The 20,249-nt window shown below is 45.7% G+C and overlaps 1 protein-coding gene across 1 annotated transcript; it reads right to left on the reverse strand.

The window, feature by feature from the left end:
• Nucleotides 1-7,207: 7,207 nt before the first annotated feature.
• LOC121291280 (zinc-binding protein A33-like) lies at nt 7,208-12,931 on the reverse strand. Its single transcript, XM_041212350.1, has 5 exons — nt 12,521-12,931; nt 12,341-12,430; nt 9,400-9,422; nt 9,188-9,303; nt 7,208-7,758 (listed from the first exon to the last, which is right to left on the reverse strand). Exons 1-5 carry the CDS (start codon nt 12,929-12,931, stop codon nt 7,208-7,210), a joined length of 1,191 nt encoding a protein of 396 aa, XP_041068284.1.
• Between the last annotated feature and the right edge of the window lie 7,318 nt (nt 12,932-20,249).

Consider the following 20,249-nt stretch of genomic DNA (forward strand, 5'->3'; position numbering starts at 1 on the left):
CTGGTGATGATCTTAGGCTTTATAAAGTTATACTGAGTTTCTCAGCACTGAGACAAGCCATTGAGCCTAACTGGTCCATGCCGGAGTTTACGCTCCACCTGAACCTCCTCTTAGCCCTCTTCACCTCACCATATCAGCACAATGTTCTATCCTTTTCCCTGTTATATACGTATACAATTTCCCCTTATCTGTGCTCTTTGCCCCAACCACTTGTGGTAGCCAGTGCCATATTCTAACTTCTCTCCGGGTAAGTAAAATGTTTCTTCTGGCTTTCTTACTAGATTTATTTGTGACTATTTTGTATTTTTTTTTATTATTCATTCATGGGATGTGGGCTTCACTGGCCGGGCAGGTATTTATTGCCCATCCCTAGTTGCCATTGAGAAGGTGGTGGTGAGCTGCCTTCTTGAGCTGCTGCAGTCTCTGTGCCGTAGGTACACCCACAGTGCTGGTAGGGAGGGAGTCACAGGATTTTGACCCAGTGACGGTGAAGGAACGGTGATATATTTCCCAGTCAGGGTGGTGAGTGGCTTTGAGGGGAACTTCCAGGTGGCGGTGTTCCCGTCTATCTACTGCTCTTGTCCTACTAGATGGTAGTGGTTGTGAGTTTGGAAGGTGCTGTCAAAGGAACCTTGGGTGAATTCACACCCTAAAACTTCCTCTAAGTTCCACGGTGCCGTAGCCATGGACCAATGGGGAATGTGTCGCCCAGGGGTCTAACATGCTGTGCAGAAGCAGTGGCGCCTTTAAGTTGCCTGCATGCATGGTCCAGTGGCAGCCTGCAAGGGACTGTGCAGTCCAACAAACAGGCCACACAGGGACATTAGAAGGAACTTCTTCATGACCTTAGTTATTGTCCTTCCTACAAATGGAAACGTCTTCTCTGTATCTACCCTACGAAAGCCCTTCACAATTTGAAAGTCTTCGATCAGTTCACCTCTCCTAGTGAAGAGAATCACAGTCTGTTCAGCCTTCCCTGACAGTTATAACCTCTCAATTCCGGTGTCATTCATGTAAACGTTTCCTGCACTTTCTCTAGTGTTTTAATAACCTTCGCTCCTTCCCGCCTACCCCAGCACGTGATCCCTCCGTTCACAGTTCACATCTCAGCCTCAGAGTTTTACGTACAACTACCCCTCCCTCCTCCCACCCCCACCCACCACCACCACCACCCTCTCTCTGGCCAGTCCCACTTTTCCCATTGTGCATTGATGCTCCATGTGAGTCCGCCCTTCAGTCACCCCACTTTCCATTCAGGGCGGCATCCCTGGCCTCCACTTGTATTTCAATGAGAAACAGGGCCAAGGAAAAGCAGAGATGGTGGTTTGGCAGGCGGTGACTGGTGACCTGTTGTTCTCAGCAGCACTTTGCAGGCGACCAGCTGACTGACCGCAACCAGAGGGACGCTTGGGTCAACTTTGGCCAAAATACCAAGTGTCTGACAGCCTGATGTCTTTTTCTTTCTGCGAGAAATGCAGAGATGTAGACGCATGAGGAACTCCAGCTCCTGCCAGAAGGCAGCTCCTTGAATGAGCGATTCACGAGAGGCTGTTTCCTCGTTCATCAATGTGAAGGTAAAAAGTTGGAGTCGGCCAGTCATAATGATGTTGTCAATACTGGGCCTAACCCAAATCCTAATGTCAACAGTGAATATGTTGCTCATGGTGCTTTAAAGTGCTACAAGCAATCCTAATGCTAACCCTAACCCTTACACCCAGCCTAACTCTTCTCCTAACCCTGTCCATTAAGGTATTGATAATCCTAACCACTAACCTAACATTAAATTTGATGCTAACCATAACCTTAAACCTAATTGTAACCGCAACATAAATGGTATGATTCAAAAGGGAAGTCTCAGTGTCCTTGCCAACATTTAGTTCTCAACCAAAACCATTAGAACTGCTAATCCGGCCATTTTCACATTGCTTTCTTTGTGAAGGAGTTTGTTGTGTGAAAACCAGCTGTGATATTTCCTACATTACCACAGGGACTGTCCTTTGAAAGTTTTTAACTGGACGGAAGAGACTTTTGGATTCCTTCATCCATTCCTTAGGCATCTCTAGGCTCGATGACTCCAATGTTTCCTGGCCTGGTCTCTCACCTTGCACCCTCCATGAAGTCATCCAAGACTCTGCGGCCCGTATGGTAACTTGCATCCAGTGCCGTTCAGCTATCACCCCCCACCACCCCCCGCCACCCCCCCACCACCCCACCACCCCCCCAAACCCCCACCACTCCCCCACCCCCCATCACACCCCACCACCCCCCCACCACCCCCCACCACCTCCCACCAACCCCCACCACCCTCCGCCACCCCCGCCACCCCCCGCTGCGCTCACTGACACACATTGACTCCAGACCCTACATGCTTGTTTTCAAATCCTGCCATGACGGCCAACCTCCCGATCTCTGTAACATCCTCCAGCTGCACCACCCTCGGAGATCTCTACAGCCCTTCAATTCAGGCCTTTTGCAGGATCCCCAGTTTTCCTCCATCAGCCTGGGCACTAAGTTCTCAAATTCCCTTCCTATACGTCTCTGCCTCTCGACATGGGTCTCTTCCTTTCAGACTTTCTTTAAAACTGCCTCTCGTACCAAGCTGTTGTGATATCTCCTTGTGTGACTCAGTGTCAAATCTCCTTTGATAAACACTCCTGTGAAACACCTACGCATCACCTGTGAGAAGAGCAAAACAATGATTACTGGATGGCAGCCAGGACTTCCTATTACCATTGGGCAACAGAACATCGAGGACATGGATCACTTCTCCGACTTAGGAAACAACATTTCCAGGGGGGAGGGGGTGGTGGCATTAGTGGTAATGTCACTTCCTTCAGAGGAAGAAGGGTCATAGGGACTCGAAACGTTAACTCTGTTTCTCTCTCCACAGATGCTGTTGGACCTGCTGAGTTTTTCCAGCATCTTTCTGGTTCACCTAGGTTTCATATTATGGCGAACAGGACATTTTCACCAGTAGATCGTTTCTACAACATGGGCAACAATGCTGAATCAACTCAATGTCAAGGTATATGAAAACCTCCACTTGCTGGAGGCTGGTAGGTCAACATCTTGGTAGAACCACGTAAGCCACCTGGTGAGCAAGTAGGTCTTTTCATCGCTTAGTTATATCAGTGGGGACAAGGAAAGGCAGCAGTCCTCAACACAACAAGCTGTCTGCCATCTTCTGGTTTCCTCGTGATCTTCTGGGCTGACCCACCCCTTGAGCACTGACTTCTGGGTCTCCTCGCACCTCAGCTGCAATCTACAAGAACTAGCAAATGTACGAGATCAGTTCACTTAAAAATGCACAAGGACAGAGGAGACTGTCCCATCCTTCAGTGTGACCATAGCTGCTCTGTATCATAACTCCATTTTGCTCTCATGTCCCTTACCTGACAGTGGGTAGCGTCACTAACTTGGGACCAGAAGCTCTGTGTTCAAATCCTATGTTAGGTCTTGGTGGCCACAGAAGGTGTGTTCATAACATGGCAAAACAGGCTGATTATCAATTTGTAAATCCTTCCAGTGTGCCTGATAGCAGGCACGAAAAGCAAGAGAGTTTCCAGGCCAGCCATACTGCAGAAGGCAATGGCAAACCACTGCGGTACTTTGCCAAGCATCATCTTGGGCCAATCCAATGGAAGCCTATGATCATGAATGCACTCTTAGGGCATGGTATCTGGAGGAGGATCCAGCGCCACCTCAAGACCTAATGGCCACGGAAGGTGCATTTATAATGCGGCTAAACAGGCTGGTGATCAACCTGCAATCCTTCCAGGTGGCAAGAGCGGGAGAATTTCCTGGTCAGCCATGCTTGTTGCTTGGTGCACCTCAAGCTGTGTAGCATCTGGCTCTAGGCTAGTGACACATTCCAGGAAAAATGGGCTACTTCTGCCCCACGTGTCTCCAAACATTGGAAAGCTTCCTCATTGAAAGCTTTGATTTTTCTTAAACGTCTCACTTGTACCAGGCCCTTCATCCTCCATACACAGTGGGATGCAAATAAGAGTTAATGCAACCTGCTCTCATATTAAAACCTTTTAGCCGATCATTCTGACAAAACTGAACTGCAAGCCTCACGGCCTACCACTCCCCACCTCCCCCACAACCCCGTCCCAAGGCGAACATATCATTCCTGAGATGAGGTGGACAGGCCTGAATGTAATGCTCTCAATGCAACCTAACCAGAACCTAATAGTATTACTTCCACCTTTTCGTATATCTGTTACTTTGAGGTAAAGGCAGAGGAAAGAAATCTATATCAGAAAGATAACAACGCCCAGAGAGTTTCAAGGGTAAATTTAGTCTGAATTAGCAGACATGAGCCCCATGGGATTGGGTGGAATGCCGGTCTCAGCCCACTGAATATTAATCTCCATTGGCTTTCATGCTGATAGAACAGGTCAAGAGGGATGGCACAGCCCATCTCCCTCACCCCTGTTCTCTGGCCAAGAATTTCTACTAACCTAAATGCTAACCTGTCCCACCCCCTCCCCCCCCTCCCCTCCCCCTCCCCTCCCCCTCAGCCCCCCTCCCCCTCCCCTCCCCCTCACACCCTTCGTCTCCCCTCCCACCCCCCTCCCCCCTCCTCCTCACCCCCACCCCCCCACCCCCCGCCCTTCCCCCCCTACACGCACCCCCCACCACACTTACCCGAATGCTGAAAAAACCAGCTTCGAACCCAATGCCTCCTCCCAGGATATATCCAGTGATATCCAGTCCCCGATATATTTACAGCGTTCTGGCCTGTCTTTTCTGAATTTTGCCGGTGGATTTTAAGTCCCTCCTTTGTTCCCCCACCCAAGAATGAGGCCATTTTATGGGTGAGCTAGCAGGAGGAAGTGCAGTTAAATGGAAAGCGTTGCATCAAAGGGTGAATTGCGTCAAAAGGAAAGCTACAAAATGAATGCCTTCCTGTCCTTTAATCAGAATCCTGACCTCTGTGCATTCTAAAAGGTCACGACCTGAAATTTTAATTCTGTTTCCCTCTCGGCTGTCAGGCCCACTGGATTTTTCCAGCATTTTCCGTTTTGAATTCAGATTTCCAGCAACCACAGTATGTTGCTTTCTTTTTCCATTATTCTTTCACAGGTTGTGGGCGTCGCTGCTAAAGCCAACATTTATTATCCATCCCCAACCGACCTTGAACTGAGTCAGCCACATGGCTGTGGGTCTGGAGTCACATGTTGGCCAGACCGGGTAAGGAAGACTGATTTCCTTCCCTGAACTTACAACCACCGATCTCGGCTGCATGGTCACCATGACTGAGACGAGCTTTATGTTAATTGAATTTAAATCGCACCGGCTGCCATGGCGAGGTTTGGACCCGTGTCCCCAGAACATTAGCCTGGGCCTCTGGATTACTAGTCCAGTGACATTACCGCTATGTCACCTCCTCTCCCCTCCCCTCCCCCACAACCCTAACCCCCCCCACCGCCATGTGCTTGCAAGCTAAAGTTGGCAAGGCTGTAGCAAAAGGCAGAAAGACATTGGGACTAATTGAATAACTGCAACAAGGAGCCAGCACAGGCATGATGGACCTTCTTCTGTTCTTTGTCATTCTATGATTCTGTGTTTCCCACTGTTTGAAGAATGGGAACAGTGATTCCTTACAACAAAATCCAAGCCACATATAAGTCTGCCTAGTTATTCTGTGTCTTTTTGCCAGTACGTGACACGGTACTATTTCAGAAAATATCACTTGAGTGTCTTCCCTTAACGCTGCAATTCCCGATCATGTCTTCTGTAATCAAGATCCCCCCCCCCCCCGCAACCCCTCTCCTCTTATATTCACCGGTTTGTGATATATTCTATATATCTCAGAGCAATGCAGAGATGACACTAGTTTCTAGGTGTGCAACAGTGTTATTTAGAAGTGTTTCAAAATATCTCGGCATTCACAAAATGTCTGCACAATGCACCTCCTAGCTCCAGTTTTGAGGAGCTTCTCTGATATCTATTTACTTTGCTCTGAGCCTGCACCCAGGCTAAACCAATCAAGCACAGTGAGCATAGATCATTCACCAGGCTCACATAATCAAGCACAGAACAATTGAACACTGCCTACTACCGGCACCCCTGAAATTGCTCCCTCTAATGCTTCATCTACCGAAGTTTTGCCGTATCTCAGAAGGTCTCCCTTTATCATGTACTTTACACTCGAGTTTTCTCTCGGAGGCCACAGATACCTAAGATAGGCAGTCAACTATTTTAAGATAATAAGCAACAGTTTAGATATCATGCATTACCTAATTAGACAGAAAAAGTAAATGGTCCATGACAGTTGAGAACGGTTTAATGATCCCAGAGAACAGATGGTTGGCACAGACTGTGTTGATCTCAGTAGCTTATGATAACAGCATTCTGCTCTCTAGTCACAAGTGTTGCTTCCCCCGAACTTCATCCTCCTCCTCGTCCATCCGAAGAAGGCAGCTGCTGACAAGCACTGCCACCTCACCAGGACCCGCCCCTGGCCCTGAGCACTTGTTCATATACCCTTTTCCTGGGAGATGGTAGCTTACCCAGTGTCAGTCATTTATCAAAACCCTTCTGGCCAATGATACAGGGGGCATGTACCCAAACCGTCAGGGTGGTTACCACCACCCCCCCATTGTTCACCACCCACTTTGAGGTCAGCTTTTTAGTTTACATCATGCTGAGGGTCATATCCTGGTCCTTTCTAAACGCTTGCACAGATAGGATGGTGTCTCGTGCAACTCTTTAACAGCTTAGGAATGTCAACATGGCAGTCTGAATCAAGTGACCTTGGTGTTTCTAGGGACTGTTTAGAAGTCAAATTGTTTAGAAATTCTCCTGCCAGAGAGAGAGCCAATGTTATTTAGCAAATCTCAAAGATTGCATACTATCCTGAATATACCAGTGTTTTAAAGACCCCAATTTCTTACACTTGCTCCTGCCCATCTTTACTTGTAACTTCCTAAGTGGACACAGGTTCTCCTGCTGTATTTCTGCCTGTACCTTAATGCTGTATATCTCCGTGCCCTGCTGATCCTCAGTGTTCTTGAAGCTTTTTCTTTAAAAATACGATTTTTCAGTAGTTCCTGTAGTTTCCGCGAGTTTTTTCCACTGCACTGATTATCAATAAGACCTTGTCACTTTATTGAAGATGGCATGACCTGTGAGAGAGGCTGATGCTCATCAGTTTACAGGGGACAGGTGGATAATGCGACCTCATGGGATGGCCCGGTTAGTGGCCTTTGAATCCGCAGATGCTCAGAGGTGTTCTGTTTTTCCCACCATCATTTGGTCCCGGAAAGAAAAATGCTAAGAGTGTCTCAGTGAAAGTGTGGTTGTAAGTGTGGGGATGGGACATGCTGTCCGCATTGTAAAATGACACCTGCCTGGCCTCATAGTCCAGGAACACCCCGATCTTCTGGGGACCTATACCCGGGGCGAGCGGGGTGTCGGAGTGGGAGCTGCCGGCAACATAGCCTCTTCCAGGCAGCAGGCAAACAGTCCAGTAGCCTGCCTGAGGCCTTGGGTCGATTTGCCCCTTCCTGTTGGCAGACTGTCGGGCAAGTTCCAGACTCCAGCATGTCTTGTTCTGCACCTCCACCTCCCAATAGTGTCTCTCTGATGTGAATCCCTCCGATCCCAAGGCGGAGACACAACAGTCAAACCTCTCCGGGGTGTCAGGGAGCTCCTGCGGTTTGTCCCTGAGTCTCACGCTGGTCCGGTCCTCAGACACCATGAGCCAGGGATTGGCTGTTTCCGGATCAAGAGTTAAAGAGGCTGGAGCTGGGGGGTAAGTTAAAATAACACAAGTCAGGTGATTTAGTTTTGTGCTGGGATTTATTAAAATAATAAAAACAAAACGGCTTTAAAGTGGCAATTTGGGGGATACGTGAGAACTCTTTTTTTGAATGGGTCCCAGGTTCTGAGAAGAGAGTCCGTTCTCACCTGAGGGTTTGTCCTTTTTTATTTATTCATTCATTCACAGGATGTGGGCGCTGCTGGCATTTACTGCCCATCCCTAACTGCCCTTGAGAAGGTGGCTCATCTGACATAATGGCCAAAGGTGGAAGACACATGACAGAACGATTTTGCACACGGCTTCTCTGTTCCCCAATCTCATGGCGATGGTGAGCCGCAAACTGGCAAAACCACACCAACTGAACAAGCTTCACAAAGCTATAATCCCGGCCGGAGGTTTCTCCTCTCTGACCGTCCCACTTGCAGGATGTAGAAGGTTCAAAGAGCCAAGCAGTCTCAAATTCACCACCATTCCGTCAACACTTTTCTCCACAAAAAGAACAATGTTCTTCACCACTTCAGGATGTTTGAAAGCGCTTTTCAGCCAATGAAAAGACTTCAGAAGTCCCTGTGACTGCTGTCTTCTTGGAGCAGGTGGTGGCGCAGTGGCAATGGTCTGGGTCAGGGTAATGCTCTGGGAACCTGGGTTCAAATCCCACCACGGCAGATGGTGAAATTTGAATCCAAAAAAAATCTGGATGACAGCCACAAAACCATTGTTGATTGTCTTTAAAAACTAATGGCCTTTAGGGAAGGAAATCTGTTGCCCTTACCTGGTCTGGCCTACATGTGACTCCAGACTCAAGCCACTGGAATGAGTGGTAGTTTTTTTTTCCATTCTTTTGTGGAATATGCACACCCCCTGGGTAGGCCAGCATTTGTTGCCCACCCTAATTGCCCTTGAATTGAGTGGCTAGGCCACTTCAGACGTCAACCACATTGCTGTGGCTCTAGGGTCACATGGAGGTCAGCAGATTTACAGCATTATTGAACCAGATGGGTTTTTTTTACAATCGATGATAATTTCATGGTCATTCATCATTACTGAGACTAGCTTTCAATTCTAGATTTATTCATTAAATTCAAGCTCCACCAGCTGCATAGTGGGATTTGAACCCATGGCCCCAGAGCATTAGCCTAGGCACTTGGATTGCTAGTCCAGTGACATTACCACTATGCCAGCATCACCCCATGTGAACCCATAATCTTCTAGCTCAAGAGGTGCGAATGCTCCCAACTGAGCTATGGTTAACATCAAAGAGACTCCTTAATGCTGGATATAAAATATTGACTAATGTCCTGGCCCCAGATTGGAGCTGGACATCCCAGATCATATACTCTCGAGTCTGAGAGCCAGATTAGAATCTTCACATCTTGGGGTTATATATCGGGCAAAGGAATATAAGAGTTTTACCAGGGCTAATTGCGTCAATCATTTCTCTCCATGCCATGTACTGTAATGGGCTGTTGAACTTTCCGATTGACAGCTTGCCCTCTGCTAATGGCTGTTTGTCATAGTTCTCACTAGTCCTGCAAATATTAAACATTTGATGCAAATTGGCCATAAAAATTTTCCTCAGCTATCTTAGTAGATTGTACAAAGTTTCAGTGAACATCTTTTCCTACCTCCTCTTTTGACACATTATCTTCTGAAACAAATAAAACACAAGTCAGAGTTAATGGCAACTGATCACATATACCCAGAAAGCAGAAATTATACACGCACTGCAAAAAGCGGATGATGACCTCAAGTTCTCACTGCCAGAGCCTTGGAGATAGAACTTAAGAACAGACAATTAGGAGCAGGAGGAGGCCATTCAGCCCTTTGAGCCTGCTCTACCATTCAATAAGATCATGGCTGATCTGATGGTGGTCTCAACTCAACTTTACAGTTTGCCTCCCCCATAACCCTTGACTCCCTTGTAGATCAAAAATCTATCTAACTCAGCCTTGAATATATTCAATAAGCCAAACTCCACTGTTGTCTGGGGTGGAGAATTCCAAAGACTAATGACCCTCTGAGAGAAGGAATTCCTCCTCATCTCCATCTTAAATGGAAGAGCCCTTATTTTGAAACTATGCCCCCTAGTTCTAGGTTCCCCATGAGAGGGAATATCCTCCCAACATTTATCATGTTGAGCCCCCTCAGAATCTTGTAGGTTTCAATACGATCACCTCTCATTCTTCTAAATTCCAATAGGCATAGGTTAAATCTGCTCAACCTTTCCTCATAAGGCAACTCCTCCATCCCAGGAATCACCCTGGTGAACCTTCTCCGAACTGCATCCAATTCAAGTGTGGTGGTAGTGGTGTGTGACAGAAAGTCCAAGATGCTGTGGCAACATGCACTTCAATGTGCATCTTGCTGTTGGGAGCTATGGATAGTGATGGTAGAGGCTCCAACATTCTTTCCTTCACATGGCTGACCAGGAATCTCTAATATAAGTATATATCCCTGCTTAATAAGGATCACATTCTAGATGTGGCCTCACCAGTGCCCCATACACTAAGGATACTAAGCGAAGTGAGAGTGGAATTGCAGAGGCACTGGCCAGAACTCTCCAATCTTTCTTAGATTCCAGGGTGGTGTCAGAGGAGAATTGCAAATGCTATACCCCTGTTTAATAAAAGATAAGCCCAGCAACTACAGGCCAGTCAGTGTAACCTCAGTGTGTGGAAGTTTCTAGAAATGATAATTCAGGATGAGGTTAACAATCAGCTGGGCAAATGCACGTTAATTAACAAAAACCTGCATGGATTTGTTAAGGGCAAATTGTATTGAACTAACTTGCTTGAATTTTTTGATAAGTTAACAGAGAAGGTTGATGAGGGCAGTGCTGTTGCTGTGGTGTACATGAGTTTCCAAAAGGGGTCTGGTAAAGTGCCACACAACAGACTTGTCAGTAAAGCTAGAGCTCATAGAATAAAAGGGACACCAGCAACATGGATACGGAATTGGCTGAGTGACAGAGAGTGGTGGTTAACAGTTGTTTTCCAGACTGGAGGAAGGTATTCCTCAGGGATCGGTGTTAGCACCCCTGGTCTTCCTGATATATATTAATGACCAGGTAGGATGTAATTTGCAGATGATAAAAAAAAACTTCTGAAGTACTGTGAACCAAGGGGATAGTGTGGTACTTGAAAAGGATATAGACCGGTTGGTGGAATGGGTGGGCAAGTGGCAGATGAAATTTAATGCAGAGAAATGTGAAGTGATTCATTTTGATAGAAAAACACGGAGACACAGTATAAACTAAAGGATACAATTCTAAAAGGGGCGCAGGAGCAGAGGGACCTTGGTGTATATGTGCATAAATCATTAAAGGTAGCAGGACAGGTTTGGGGAGTGTTTAATAAGGCATATGGTACCCTGGTCTTTATCAGTAGGGACATCCAGTACAAAAGCAAGCAAGTTTTGTCAAACCTGTACAAAACTGGTTTGGCCTCAACTGGAGTATTGCATCCAGTTCTGGGCACTGGACACTTGGGGAAGGATGTGAAGGAACTAGGGATGGTGCAGAAAAGATTCATGGGGTGGAATTTTACGCCGATGGGATTTTACGGTCCCACCGAAGTCCGTGGGGTGGAATGTTACAGCCACCGCAACAGGGCCGTAAAATTCCATCCACGGCAATGGTTCCCGGGCTGAGGAACTTCAGTTAGGTGGATGGGTTGGAGAACTTGGTTACTGTTTTCCTTGAAGAGAAGGTTGAGAGGGGGCTTGATGGAAGTGTTCAAAGTCAGGAGGGGCCAGGGACAAAGTAGAGGTAGGGAGAAACTGTTCTCACTGGTGGAAGGGTTGGAGAAACAGAGGTGGCAGATTGAAGGTAATTGGTCCAAGGGAGCAATGGGGACACGAGGGGAAACCGGTTTTTTTTTTAAATGCAGCGAGAGGTTAGGATCTGGAATGCGCTAACTGAGAGTGTGATGGAGAAAAGTTCACTCGAGGCTTTCGGGAGGGAATTGGGTTATTTCCTGAAAAGTAAAACGTGCAGGGCTATGAGGGGTGGTGCGGGGCGGGGGCGGTGGGGGGGCGGTGAAGGGGTTGGGGAGTAGCACAAGGGGAATTGCCCCTTCAGAGGGCCAACATAGAAACAAAGGGCTGAATAGCCTTCTTCTGTGCTGTGACCACTCAATGATTCTCACCTATGATTTAATCTGTTTACACCAGTTTGGAGCTGCGCAGCAGATGTTGCATTTATTTGAAACTAACCTGCAACATAATCCTCACCTTCAGGAATTTCACTCCGTCCTGTTGTTCCACCTGTTTCTGCATCTTTGAAAGCTCCTCCTCAATAGAATATAAATTGCCTTGAATTTTTTTGGAGGTTTTTCTCCATCGTTTCTAGAATCCCCTCCTCTTCTCTCCTGAGATCTCGCAGTAAACTCTGCTCTTTCCCAGTGAGAACCTGGTGCATTTTCCTGAAGTCGGATGTGATGTGGGTTTGCAGACTGCTCGACTGTTTCTGCCAAGTGAAATGTGAAAAATAATCCTTTACCGCGACAACAGGGAACAAAACTAACCGAGATCCCCAGAAAACCCAGCGCAGGGAGAACTTGCCCTAACTTCGGAAATCTTCCATGTCTGTTTCAGTTCCGTTTCCAGAAACATCGATTTCTTCTCTGTGAGAGATTGTAAAGATGATTTCAGCTGATCCTGGGATAGGGATAGAAATTCACAGGATGAAAGGGTCAGACTGTGAAAGTGTGACAAAATAATCTGGAGATAAAATCTGTTCCATGTTACCTTGTAGATTTCAACAGCTTCTTTAATCGGCATGAAATTGTGAGATTTGTGTTCCCGCGAATCTCTACAAATCAAACAGATCAGTTTCTTGTCAGTTTCACAGAACAGTTTCAATTCTTCCTCATGTTCCTCACAGTGAAGTTTATTTCCATTCCCTCCCGGATTCACCTTTAATTTTCGAGCCTTCTCCGCCAATCTCGCTAAATTCCTGTTGACCGTGAGTTTTCTGTCCGGAAACTCCTCTCTACATTCCGGACAGGAATCCCTCTCCGCCTGTGCGCAACACCGTGTGATACAGGAGCGGCACAAGTTGTGTCCACACTCCAGTGAAACCGGATCGGCGAAGAAATCAAGGCAAATGGAGCAATTTACCTCCTGGGTCCAGCTCCGGGGCTGCTGCCCAGAGTCCATGTTCACACTCAGCACTTGATGATTCCAACCCGCTTTCAGTTTCGATGTCCCACCCCCCGAGGCACTCCCCAACACAAGCCGGGGAGGAATGGGACTGAATGGGCCGAATGGCCTCCTTTTGTGCCCGTAAAGCCTCTCTCTCTCTCTCTCTGCGAATCTTCTGACTCTACCAACTCATTCCGTTCAATGGTTAAAAACAAAAATAAAAATAAAAAAACTGCGGATGCTGGAAATCCAAAACAAAAACAGAACTACCTGGAAAAACTCAGCGGGTCTGGCAGCATCGGCGGAGAAGAAAAGAGTTGACGTTTCGAGAACTTGAAGTTCAGTCGAAGGGTCATGAGGACTCGAAACGTCAACTCTTTTCTTCTCCGCCGATGCTGCCAGACCCGCTGAGTTTTTCCAGGTAATTCGGTTCAATGGTTTCAATTGAGGTGATCAAGTTCACCTCAATGCTCAGGGCGTTCACTTCCCCACCCCCCACCCCCTGTTACCCTTAGCAGGGCCTGCGTCAATAGGTGTCACTGCAGGCTAATAGTTGTCAACCGGGTATCTCTGGAGGTTTTCTGCAAACGTTCTTGTCGGGGGAATAGGGATTCCTCTGCTCTCCCGTACCCAGCAAAGCGATTCACATCGTGCCCCTGTCTCACGCCACCGACGGAGCCAAAGAAAGAATCCCTGAAGCTGTTGAAATAATTACTCTCATCTTAAACTTGCTGTGCGTTGACGGGCACGCTTACGGTGGTTATTCTGGATGAAAGCCAAATGCGGCGGGTGCTGGAAATCTGAAACAGAAATAAAGCTGGAAAAAAAAGCTCAGCAGGTCTGACAGCATCTGCGGAGAGAGAAGCAGAGTTAACGTTTGGAGTCCAATATGACCCGCCTTCAGAGCTACAGAGAAATGGAAATGTGATGACATTTATACTGTTTAAGGTGGGGAGGCGGGAGGGGTGAAGTCGGATAGAAGGCCAGCGATAGATGGGGTCTAAGGAGGGATTGACAAAGATGTCATGAACTGAAGGACAAAGGGAGTGTTAGGATTATTCTTTATTTGTTAAAATACTTACTAAATGTATATACTATATGCTATACTTACTATATCCTATACCATTATTATACTATATAGTATATACTTTAATCTTTTCTGCTGCAGTTTATTTATGATGTATATATATATAATAAAGTGAATATAATATTTTGGTGCTGCGGATGAGGTGTTATGTTGCTACTTACTTCCTGGTAGCTGGTTAAACGCGGAAAGACTGTATCTCCTGCTCTTCAATCGTTCAGATTCCGGTCCATGCTCCTTACAGGCGGACCCGCCACAAATATCCAGCAAGTCCATTGCAAAATAACGCACTCCGCATGGACCGGACGGGGGCCAATGATTTTGGAGGTTCCCTCGTGAGTCACCTGGTTCTGTTCAACTCAGGATCCGCGGCCTCGGGGTCCGCTTTCGAAACTTGTCGATGGCCGGTTAGGTCCTGCGTACCAGCCGCAATCACTCCTGATTTTAAAGCAGCGCGCCCCAGGAACAGGGCCAAAAGGTCTCGGAGTTAAACTGACCCGACAGCCAACAATGAGTTAACAGATGCAAATCATCCATGATTTCATTGAACGGCGGAATAGAGGCTCTTGGGCTGGATGACCGACTCCTGTTCCCGTGTTTCTAATTAGCGAACACCACCGTTTGACCCAAAATGGACATTGATATGCTCCCTGGGCTTTGCGTTTTGGTGTTTTAGGCTCCTGCGGGATATCACAGCAGCCCCGGCTGTGGTTCAGTGATCAATGAGAGCCTTCTACAGGGCAATGATGATTCACCCACAGTAAGCGGGGTGTTATCAGGTTACCCTTCACTTCTGGGTAAAAACAAATACCAAATCTTTTCCCCGTTCACCCCTGTGCTCACTGACCGACATCGGCTCCCGGCTTGATTTTATCATTCTCATCCTTGTTTTCAAAGCCCTGGTCTCATGGTCTCACCCCTCCCTATCTCTGCAATCTCCTCCCGTCCCACAACCCTCCCGGATCTCTGTGCCCCTCTCATCCTGGTCACTTGAGCATCCCAAATTTTAATCGCTCCACCTAGTTGCCTGGGCCCCAAGTTCTGGAATTTCCCCCTACACCCCTCCACCCCACCTCTCTACCTCACTTTCCTCATTTAAAGACACGGCTTTAAACCTACCTCTTTGACCCAGCTTTTGGCTCCCTGACCAAATATCCTCATCCTGTGTCATATTTTGTTTTATAATGCTTCCATGAAGTGACTTGGGATGTTTTATTATGTTGAACGTGCTATCTAAATATAAGCTGCCATTTTGTAGTATAGAACTTGAGTATTGCTTAAAAAAGAGAAATGCTATCAAAGCTTTTCATCTTGTACTTATCAGGACAGATTCATAAGAATGCCAAATCTCAAAGGGAGCAACAATTTATACTGCATGAGAAGAAAGTGTTGATTGGTTGGCAAGTGGATTATGACTGATAGAGACATTGCCGTGAGGTATATAAGTTGTTGTGGGTTCATGGTTGTGAATGGGGGTGGGGGCAGGAGTTTTACTTGAGATTTCTGCAACTGTTCCCTGCAGCAAGATTTTTTAATCTTTTTTTCTCCCCCAGGTCAGTTTCTGGGATGCAATAATAACGTGAAGCAACAAAAGTGAAAAGTGGGCTCATGATGTTCACATTTGTACAGCAGAACATCATTTCCTGTGAGGTTTGTATAGCTGGGGAAGTGGTGAGGAACTCCATCCTGGGCTAAGACATGGTTCCTTGAATTAATAATTCATGCAGCTGTTTCCTCACTTCTCTGTGAGATGAAAAGACTCAAGCATACCATGACCATGATGTTGTTAATACTGGATTCTAACCCTAATCCTAATGCTATCACTAACCATTGTTGTTATAGCAGGTTTCCAATGCTAAGCCTAACACTAACCCCCAGCCTAACCAAGGACAGGTCAAGGCATTCACAACTGTCCCAGGAGACCACATTTGCTCTTTGTCAGTGATGGCTCTGTAAGATATAACATTCCTGTTCAAATAAAATTCTTTTCAAATGCTGCATATAATCACAGAATTGTTGTTTGGTAGTACAGAGCTTGAGTATTGATAGAAGAAAGAGACATGTCAAAGCTTTTCATCTTGCACTGATCAGGACACTTTGCAAGAAAGCCAATATAAGGGGAAAAACAACAATTTATACTGTATGTGAAGATTGATTGACAAGTGGACTCTGATTGGTAGAAGCATTGCCATGGAGAATGCACCAGTGATAGTGATTGACAGTTAACTGCCAAGTATTGTATGAAATTTAAACCTGGCAGTTTGACCCTGATTGGTCACTGCACTGCCCTGAGGAATGAATCAGCAATTGGCCGTCATTTATTTTGTTTAGTTGAAAAAGGTGCAAAGTGTGTACAAGTTCTTTCTGCCTACAAAGAACAGGGCCCTGCGTATTAATATATGTAGTTTCCAATACATGCAAGTGCGCCACACTGTGAGCCCAACTGACAATCTTAAATTGGTTGTCAGTGTAATTTTTAGCACATGGAGGATTATTTAGCCAATGTTGTTCAATCGTGGAATCATATCTAATGTTGGGCACTGTTTTTATGCCTTGACCAATCAGGTCAAATTTCCAGGTTTAAATTTCAAACAATGCTTGGCAGTTAACTGGTGCATTGTCTATAGCTATGCCTCTACCAATCAGAACCCACTTGCCAAACCAATCAGCACTCTCTCCACATATAGGATAAATTATTGTTTCCCCTTATACTGGTGCTCTTGGGAAGTGCTCTGACGAGTGCAAGATGAAAAGCTTTGACATGTCCCTTTCTTCAGCAATAATCACACAATTTTTTTGGCATAGAAGGGTGCCATTCAGCCCATCATGCCTGCACCAGCTCTCTGAACCAACAATTCATTTAGTAACATTCCCCCACCTTCTTCCTGTAACCCTGCACATTCTTCCTCTTCAGATAACAATCTGATTCCCTTTTGAATGCTCCAATTTGTAAGCCAATACATAATTTACTTTTTTAAAAATGTATTCATCACATTTAACAGTGTAATTGTTTCTTTATTTCTTTTCTATTAATGAATACTTGAGACCCAGCTACACTTGTAATTACAAACCCTGTCAACTCCACTTACAAGGGTTAGGTCTGGTGTTGATGTCAGTTACTGAGGAAATGATTCTCTATCGAAAGTGTATGATCTGTTCCATTCCATCGCGTGATTGGCAGTAGAGAACTCTGAACAATTGGAACCTCGTATTTGGTAATGCAGTTACACTGAGAAAGCTAAAGGATTCCCACTGTTTGGCTGTAATTGGATAGCAGGGCTCCTATGTTTTGCATTGTAGTAAAGGAGACATTTTCACCAGGAATTCAAGCACAGGCAGCAATATTGGAACACATCAGTGTAAAGGTGTATCTAAAACTTCCATTTGAATGAGATTTGCTAAGTTGTTCAGCACCTGGTCAACAGGTTCCAGTGACTGACCAAAGAAAACTCTTCAGCATACAGTTATGTCTGTGGAGTCGACCCAAGCAGTCAACATGGCATACCAATCGCTCTGGGTTTATTGGGTCCCTTGACCCATGTTCCTTTATGTTTTTCTATGCACATTGGTTAGAATATACAAGAGCAATCTTAATAATAGAACTAGGTTGGGACAAAAGTGCTTGGGAACATCTGAAAAAAAGTACACTATGTTCCACCATTCAATCAGACCATCATTACTCCATCTACCCATTCTCCCTCCATAGCCTTGAATATCCTACTGAACAAAAATATCTTAGAGTCAGTTTTGAAACTGCCAGTTGACTCCCAGCCTCATTTCTCTCTTGGCAGAGACAGAAGGAGCATGTCCACGCATTGCACAACGTTCAACTAAACAAACGCTTGTGAGGCAGCCAATCCCTGGTTCATTCCCCGTGGCAATGCTTTGACCAATCAGTGTCGACCTGCCTGGTTTGAATTTTAACAGAAGCTTGACGGTTAACTGTTCCCTGCTGCAATCTCCATGGCAAAACCTGTACCAATCATAGTCCACTTGCCAACCTACCAGCACTCTTTTCTCATGCAGTATAAATTGTTGTTCACGTTACTGTTGATATTCTTGCAAACTGTTCTGATGAGTGCAAGACGAAAACCTTCAGCAGCATGACTTTTTTTCAGCAAGTTCTGTGCTACCAAACAACAATCAGACCATGAGAGAGTGTTTCCTCGCTCCATGTAATACTAAAATTATAAAATGAATCTTTCCTTTTGAAAAAAAAAGCCCTTTGCTGCACAGTGTTCACTCCTGCCAATTTCATTCCTCATTCAACATCACAAGAACAGCTAAACTGGTCGTGACTACGTCGCTGTTTGTGAAAGTTTACTGTGCAACAGTGACCACAGTGCAAAGGCGCTTATTGGCTGTAGAGCGATCTGAGACACCTGGTGGTCGTGAAAAGTGCTATATAAATGCAAGCTTTTCTTTTCTCTTAAAGGAAACCTACAAAAATACTCGGCCAGTAAGTATTGTCCTGGCCCGACTACTGTTGGCTGGGCCCAGCTAAGTGTAAAAGAGGAAGTGTATTCGCTGAGCACTGTGGTGAACTTGATTGGGAAATCGCTGGCCCCAATGTATTGGGGAACACACATGCATGAAAACTGATAGCGGGTTGAATCAGAAATCACTGAGTGTGAACATGGCCTCCGGCAGCAGCCCGAGAGTTGGACCTTGAATGTAATTTCCCCTCATTTGTGTTGATTGCTTCGCCGATCCGGTTTCACTGGAGTGTGGACACAACTTCTGCCGCTCCTGTATCACACGGTGTTGGGAACGGGAGGAAAGGAATTCCTGCCCGGAACGGAGAGAGGGGGGTTCCGGACAGAAAACTCACGGTTAACAGGAATTTAGCGAATCTGGTGGAGAAAGCTGAAAAATTAAAGCTGAATCTAAAGGAGAATGAAAATAAACTTCACTGTGGAGGAACAGCAGGAAGAATTGAAACTGTTCTGTGAAACTGACAAGAAACTGATCTGTTTGATTTGTAGAGATTCGCGGGAACACAAATCTCACAACTTCAACTCACAACTTAAGCTGTTGAAATCTACAAGGTAACATGGAACAGATTTTTTTATCACCTAATGATGTTATTATAGTCTGCAACGGCTTCTATTTATACAGTCTTACAATTAATCACGGAGCTAGAAAAAACAATATTAGGGCAAATGGCCAAATCTTTTGATCAAAGAGATGGTTTTAAGGGAGCATCTTAAGAAAGAAAGGGACATAGAACAGTAGCGAGGTTTAGGGAAAGAATTTCAGATCTTCAGGCCTGGGTATCAGTTAAAAGTTGGGATGTCCAAGGGGCCAAAATTGGATGACTGCTGATATCTTGGGGCAGTCATTTGCTAGCACAGAAGTTGAGTATTGCTGAAAAGAGAGACACGCTATCGAAACCTTTCATCTTACACTCATCAGGGTAGCTCGCAAGAATACCAATTGTAAAGGAAACATCAAATTTATACTGCATGAGAAGAGGGTGCTGATTGGTAGGCAAGTGGATTCTGATTTGTAGAGAGTTTGCCATGGAGAATGCACCGGGGAATAGTTAACTGCTAAGCTTTTGTTCAAATTCAAACAAAGCAGGTCCACTCTGATTAGTCAAGCCATTGCCATGAGGAACCAGGCTTCATTCCCCATGGTAATGCCTTGACCAATCAGAGTCTCCTGCCTGTTTTGAATTTGAACAAAAACTTGGCAGTTAACTGTTCCCTGGTACATTCTCCATGACAATGCCTCTAGCAATCAGAGTCCACTTGGCAACCATGGCATTCTCTTCTCATGCAGTATAAATTTCTGTTCCCTTTACAACTGGTATTTTTGCATCTGTCCTGATGAGTGTAAGATGAAAAGTTTCAACAGAATATCTCTTTTCCAGCAATCTCTTGAGGTGTTGTGCAGCTGGAGGAGATTGCAGAGATAGGTGCTAGTGGAAAGGAACATAGTGGCAGATGCTGATCAGATGGTCTCAACTTGAATATCAAAGAGGTCCATGAACTCTATGCTCTTCTTGTTTGACGTGAAGGTAGAAGAGACAGGGGAAGTAGGTTTAAGAAGACGATTCACAGTGGAGAACAGAAGCTGGGGGTTTTCTTTCCATTCCAGGATGATCTTAGAATAACGAGTAGTTTAGCAGAATCAGTACAGCAGAATCCCACTGCTTTACGTGGTCCAGCCAGACCTGACAGAGAATGGATAAACCAGTTGTCCACTATAGCAAGAAAAGTTGGTACCCAAGTGATTAGGAAGGCA

Source organism: Carcharodon carcharias, chromosome 19 (assembly GCF_017639515.1).
Source record: "Carcharodon carcharias isolate sCarCar2 chromosome 19, sCarCar2.pri, whole genome shotgun sequence".
Classification (NCBI taxonomy): domain Eukaryota; kingdom Metazoa; phylum Chordata; class Chondrichthyes; order Lamniformes; family Lamnidae; genus Carcharodon; species Carcharodon carcharias.